At 41.2% G+C, this 6,000-nt stretch overlaps 1 protein-coding gene across 1 annotated transcript in view; it reads left to right on the top strand.

The window, feature by feature from the left end:
• The window catches only part of Mrpl1 (mitochondrial ribosomal protein L1), a 57,461-nt gene extending 54,036 nt beyond the window's left edge, over positions 1-3,425 (top strand). The window contains exons 8-9 of the mRNA XM_021210992.2: positions 1,106-1,187; positions 3,212-3,425. Of these exons, the coding sequence (XP_021066651.1) occupies positions 1,106-1,187; positions 3,212-3,348 (219 nt within the window). The 3' untranslated portion in view covers positions 3,349-3,425. The remainder of the gene's footprint in view (positions 1-1,105; positions 1,188-3,211) is intronic.
• The last annotated feature ends 2,575 nt before the right edge of the window (positions 3,426-6,000 follow it).

Below are 6,000 nucleotides of genomic sequence, written 5' to 3' on the forward strand. Positions count from 1 at the left end.
AATTTTTATTCTCCGAAAAGGTAGAAATAATTTTTGCCACTGTAATACATAGTCCCACAAAATATCCAGGCAGACTTAGTACAAGTGGCTCTCACACTGGCTCAGGAGTGCTGTTTCTTCAGGAGTCTTTCTTCTCCCTTCACCGTTCTTAAATCACAAATTCCTGAGCCATGAGAGCAGAGGTTTTGTTTTGTGTACTGATAAGCATTTTTCTTTCTTTCTTTCTTTCTTTCTTTCTTTCTTTCTTTCTTTCTTTCTTTCTTTCTTTCTTTCTTCTTTCTTTCTTTCTTTCTTTCTTTCTTTCTTTCTTTCTTCCAATTTTTTGTTAGGTATTTACTTCAGTTACATTTCAAGTGCTATCCTGAAAGTCCCCTATACCCCCCCCGCCCCTGCTCCCCTCCCCACTCACTCCCACTTCTTGGCCCTGGTGTTCCCCTGTACTGGGGCATATAAAATTTGCAAGACCAAGGGGGTAGGCATTTTTCTCGAGCAAGCTTTTATTATCTGAAAAGTTGAAGATATGTTCTTGAGTATACTTTGCTGATATCAAATATAGCATATACCTCTCAAGCCTGGTGTCACATGTCTAACTCTGGCACCGAGAAGACAGTGACAGGAGGACTTCCTGGAGCCCACTGGCCGGCCAGCCTAGCCAAACTGGTTCACCAGGAGGTCTTGTCTCAGAAAGAAAGGTGGTGTGCACTAAAGGGAGACATCCAACACCCACCACTGGCTTCTACCCACACATGTGCACAGATGTACTAACCCCACCCCACACGTGCACATAAGTTAAAAACAATGTTCCTGGTTTGGGGACGAATGCATGGTATGTTGGAATGTGCTTTCAGGAAATTACTTGGAAACTGCATGTTCTCAAATAGAAAAACTTTAAAACAGTTCACTCTGATATATTCTATAAAGTAACTCTTGACATATAAGTATATAAATATGTATAAATTCTTCTAGAAGAATTATAGCATTCTTGTTTGCATTTGTAGTAGTTTTTAATAGGTCATTGCATTAGGTAAATAAATAAAATATCCCATCTAGAATACATACTGATACAGTTACCTAATTGTGATATCTGTGTATTTGTTTCTTTCAGTTGGATATGCCAAGTGACCAGATAGCTGCCAATCTTCAAGCAGTTATAAATGAGGTCTGTAAGCACAGACCACTGAATCTGGGTGAGTAGCTGGGTGAGGGCAGATATCCTTAAACGCCAATGATACTTCAAAACTGTGGACTACTGAGACAAAGAGTTAATGTACAAGTTCTCTGACTGCAGTTCTTCCAGGAATTATTCTTAATTACCTTATTCCTGAGTCATAAGGTTTTAGAGAGGGACTTCTTTATTGGTAACAAAGAATATACCTCCAAACCTTTGTACATTTGCATATTTCTACTGTTAAGTGTATTAAGGTTTAAAAGAAAACTAACTGCTTTAAAGTGACAATAGTGCTAAATAGGAAAGAAAACCGTTTATTAAATGATAGTTTGAAGCCAGTTGGCCTTATTGATCTTTATTTTATAACAGAAAGGAGGTATTTTTGTTATGGGAGGAGCGTTATCACTTGTAAAGGGCTGATTCTCTTGCCATGGGGAGAAGAATGTGGGTACTGTAGTAGCCAGAACACAGGCTACTGCCATGCCTTTAGCATGCCTGTGTTCCTCACGTAAACCACAGTTGTGGCCCGACACGAGCTGGCCAGGCTCCACCGACTAACCATATAGTGCAGTGCTGGGAGTTTACAGGATTTAGTTAATCACTGAGTTAATTAAAACACGTTTGAACTTCTTTTGCCATTGTCTTAGTTAGGGTTTCATTGCTGTGAAGAGACCATGGCCAAGGCAGCTGTTATAAAGGCAAACTTTTTTCTTATGTATTATATGAATTTTTCTATTTTCTTTTATAATTTTTTCCTTTTTATTCATTCCTTTTCTCTTTCTTCTTCTTATTTTTTTACTTATTCACTTTACATCCCACTTACTGCCCCCTCACAGTCACACTCTTTGATAATCCTTACTCTCATCCCCCCTCCTCTGAGTGGGTGGGGGACCCTTGGGTATTCCCCCTGACCCACCCAAATCTCTGTGAAGCTATGTGCATCCTCTCCCACTAAGGCCAGACCAATAGCTCAGGCTCTAAGATCAACAGTTGATAAATGGGACCCCATGAAACTGGAAAGCTTCTGTAAGGCAAAGGACACTGTCAGTAGGACAAAATGGCAGCCTACAGATTGGAAAAGGATTTTTACCAACCCTACATCTGATAGAGGACTAATATCTAAAATGTATAAAGAACTCAAGAAGTTAAATACCAACAACCCAAATAACCCAATTTAAAAAAGGGTTACAGAGCTAAAGGCAAACATTTAATTGGGGCTAACTTACATTTTCAGAAGTTCAGTCCATTATCATCATGGTGGGAAACATGGCAGCATCCAGACAGACATAGTACTGGAAGAGCTGAGAGTTCTACATCTTGATCTGAAGGTAGCCATGACGATGCTTTCTTCCACACAGGGTGGAGTTTGAGCATAGGACCTTAAAGCCCACCCTCACATTGATGAACTGTTTCTAACAAGGCCACACCTCCATATAGTGCCACTTCCCATGGCCAAGCGTATTCACTGCAGCCATTCTGGGGAGTTAAGCTCACTGGTGATTGAACATTCCATTTTAATTCTCTTAATCCAAAATAACACCACAGACATTGAGTATATACAGATTCTTTTATTCTACAGGGAATAAAAAAGAATTTTGCCCTTCTGAGATAGCTAGAGGAGAGTAATGGAAAATAAATTCTCTAAAAATTATTTTTCTCTTTCTGCCATTTTAGATAAAGCCCCTTAATTGTTACTAGGAAGAGTCTTTTAATGTGTGGAGAATTTTATCAACTGTCTGGGAACTCAGCAATACTGTCTGTGCTGACTGCTTTAGAGAGATATTTAGAATATTTCCATCTGATATATATTACCACCTACTACCTTCAATATTGACTTTGTAGTAAATAAATTCTAGGTGATGATCTTGTGGAGGAAAGGAGAGACTCACTAGTGAGTGTGCATTTCCAGTGAGTGTGTGTGTCTAGGACAGTGAGCTGTCCGGGACAGCAGGGCTGGAGTCCTGCTAGCTTTCCTATGCCTGTGTACCTGACCAGCGGGGCTCTGAGTGAGAAAGTCACGGTTGCCTCTGATCTTTGTTCTAGGTCCATTTGTGGTCCGAGCCTTCCTTCGTAGTTCAACCAGTGAAGGTTTACTACTGAAGACTGACTCGTTGTTACCCAAAGAAGCTAAAACTACAGAAGCTGAAACGGAAGAAACTGAAACGGCAGAAGCTGCCTAGAAGTGTTATATTGTGAAATCATTGGGGGGATATGTGTGTCAAGAAACAAGAGAGGCATCTATAAAACTATATAATTTCTAGTTTGGCTCCTCATGTTTTCTTAATCAGTGCATTCAGAAGTTAATTTTAACATAATTTTTTTTTACAGTTCCAAAAATAAGGAAAAATGTCAGTTTCTAAAAATCCCGTTACATTTCCTTTTTTAAAATCTTTTATTATTGTTTATCTTTTTCTGGATTTGGATCCTGTCACATTTTCTTTTTTCCCCCTCTCATCCCCTCTTTGTTTTATTATTATTATTATTATTATTATTATTATTATTATTATTTCCTTTATTTATTTATTCACTTTACATCCCGATCACAGCCCCTCCTCCTCCTCTTTTCCATGTCCCACCCTCACACTCCTCCATTGCCCCCTCCCCTTTCCTTCTGAGAAAGGGAGGCCTCCCCATGGGTACCAGCCCGCCCTGGCAAGTCAAGTCGAAGCGACTGGGTACATCTTCTCCCACGGAGGCCAGATAAGGCATCCCAGTTATGGGAAGGGGATCCAAAGGGAGGCATAAGAGTCAGCCCCTGCTCCACTGTTAGGTTACCCACATGGAGACCATGTTACACATCTGCACAATTGTGTAGGCTGTGTAGGTCCAGCCCATGCATGTTCTGTAGTTGGTGAATCAGCCTCTGCATCTGGAGATGCAGGTTAGTTGATCCTCTAGGTCTTGTGGTGTCCTTGTGGTGCCCTCCAGCTCCCTCAGTCCTTCCTTAGCATCAGTGTTCTGTATTTTGGTAGAATCCAAGTCTAGAAGCAATTTATAGTTTTGTGACATTCCTTCAGGAGACATGGCCATCTGAAGTAACAGCAGCATCCTTGTTCCCCCAGGCTGTATCACCAGCAGGGCTGTTTGCTTCTGTGTGTGTGGTACTCGGCCATTGCTGATGTGAAAGCTAAAAGAAAGATGAAGAAGCGTTGTGGAAATAGTGTATGGTGGAGATGTCATTTACTACAGTTGCCAGATTCTGAAACCAGATTCATCAATGTTGAAAATAGCAATTTGCAAAGAGGACAGGATTTTGGTTGTTTTCTCCCTTTTTTTTTTTATTATTTAAACAATTTTTTATTAAATATTTTCTTCATTTACAATTCAAATGCTATCCCAAAAGTCCCCTATACCCTGCCCCCCCCCTGCCGCCCTGCTCCCCTACCCACCCACTCCCACTTCTTAGTTCTGGTGTTCCCCTGTATTGGGGCATATAATCTTTGCAAGACCAAGGACCTCTCCTCCCAATGATGGCCGACTAGGCCATCTTCTGCTACATATGCAGCTAGAGACATGAGCTCTGAGGTTACTGGTTCATATTGTTGTTCCTCCTATAGGGTTGCAGACCCCTTCAGCCACTTGGGTGCTTTCTCTAGCTCCTCCATTGGGGGCCCTGTGTTCCATCCAATAGCTGACTGTGAGCATCCACTTCTGTGTTTGCCAGGCACTGGCTTAGCCTCACAAGAGACAGCTATATCAGGGTCTTGCTGGCATATGCAATGGTGTCTGTGCGTTTGGTGGTTGATTATGGTATGGATCCCAGGATGGGGCAGTTTCTGCATGGTCCTTCCTTCCTTCCTTCTGTCTCAGTTCCAAACTTTGTCTCTGCAACTCCTTACATGGGTATTTTGTTCCCCATTCTAAGGAGGGACAAAGTATCCACACTTTGGTCTTCCTTCTTGAATTTCATATGTCTTGCAAATTGTATCTTGGGTATTCTAAGTTTCTGGGCTAATAATCCACTTATCAGTGAGTGCCTATCATGTGGGGCAGAGGTCAACACAGGATGTCTTCATCAGTAGCTTTCTACCTTATTTTTTAAGACAGGCTCTCAACTTGGAGTTTATAGACTCATCAAACTGGCTGGCCAGCAAGCCCCGGGACCCTTCTGGGTATGTGCTGGGGATGAAGACTCTGTTCTGCTTCTGCAACAGGTGCTTTACCATTGAACCATTCCCAGTCCACTTTTACATTTTAATTGTGCTTAGGATTGGATGCAAGGCCATGTGCAGGCTAGGCAAGAGCTCTATATGAGCCCAAAACTATTGTTTTATTTGCCAATTTTTCTCCTGACTAATGGAGTGTTAACTGTAGAATGAAAATATTTGGAACACTAATAAACAGCAAAAGGAATTACACACAATCCTGATACTCAGATTAGAAAAAATTGTTTAGTGGATATTCCTTTGCATTTTCATTTGAAAGAGACAGGGCAAATAAAAAGAACATACATGCATACATGCTGGTGGGTTTTGTTTTTAAGATTTACTTTATGTGTATTAGTATCCGGCCTACATGTATGTAAGTATACCCTGTACCTGTGGTGATCAGAGGCAGGCTCCTGATTCCCTAGAGCTGGAGTTACAGATGGTTAAGGGCCACCATTTGGGTGCTAGGAACTGAACCCAGGTCTTTTACCAAGTGCTCCTAACGGCTAAGCCACCTCTAGCCCTGCATGTGTGCTGTTTGAACGTTCTCATTTCTTTTATTCAATCCTCATGGAAAATGAGTAACGCTTCATCGCTTTATTGCAGCATTCCCTCAATTACTAGGCATTTAAATTGTTTCAAGATCGCCCTCCAATTGACTTAAGTAAGGGTTTAAAGTTTTAC

This window comes from Mus pahari, chromosome 13, assembly GCF_900095145.1.
Source record: "Mus pahari chromosome 13, PAHARI_EIJ_v1.1, whole genome shotgun sequence".
In the NCBI taxonomy this organism is placed as follows: Eukaryota; Metazoa; Chordata; class Mammalia; order Rodentia; family Muridae; genus Mus; species Mus pahari.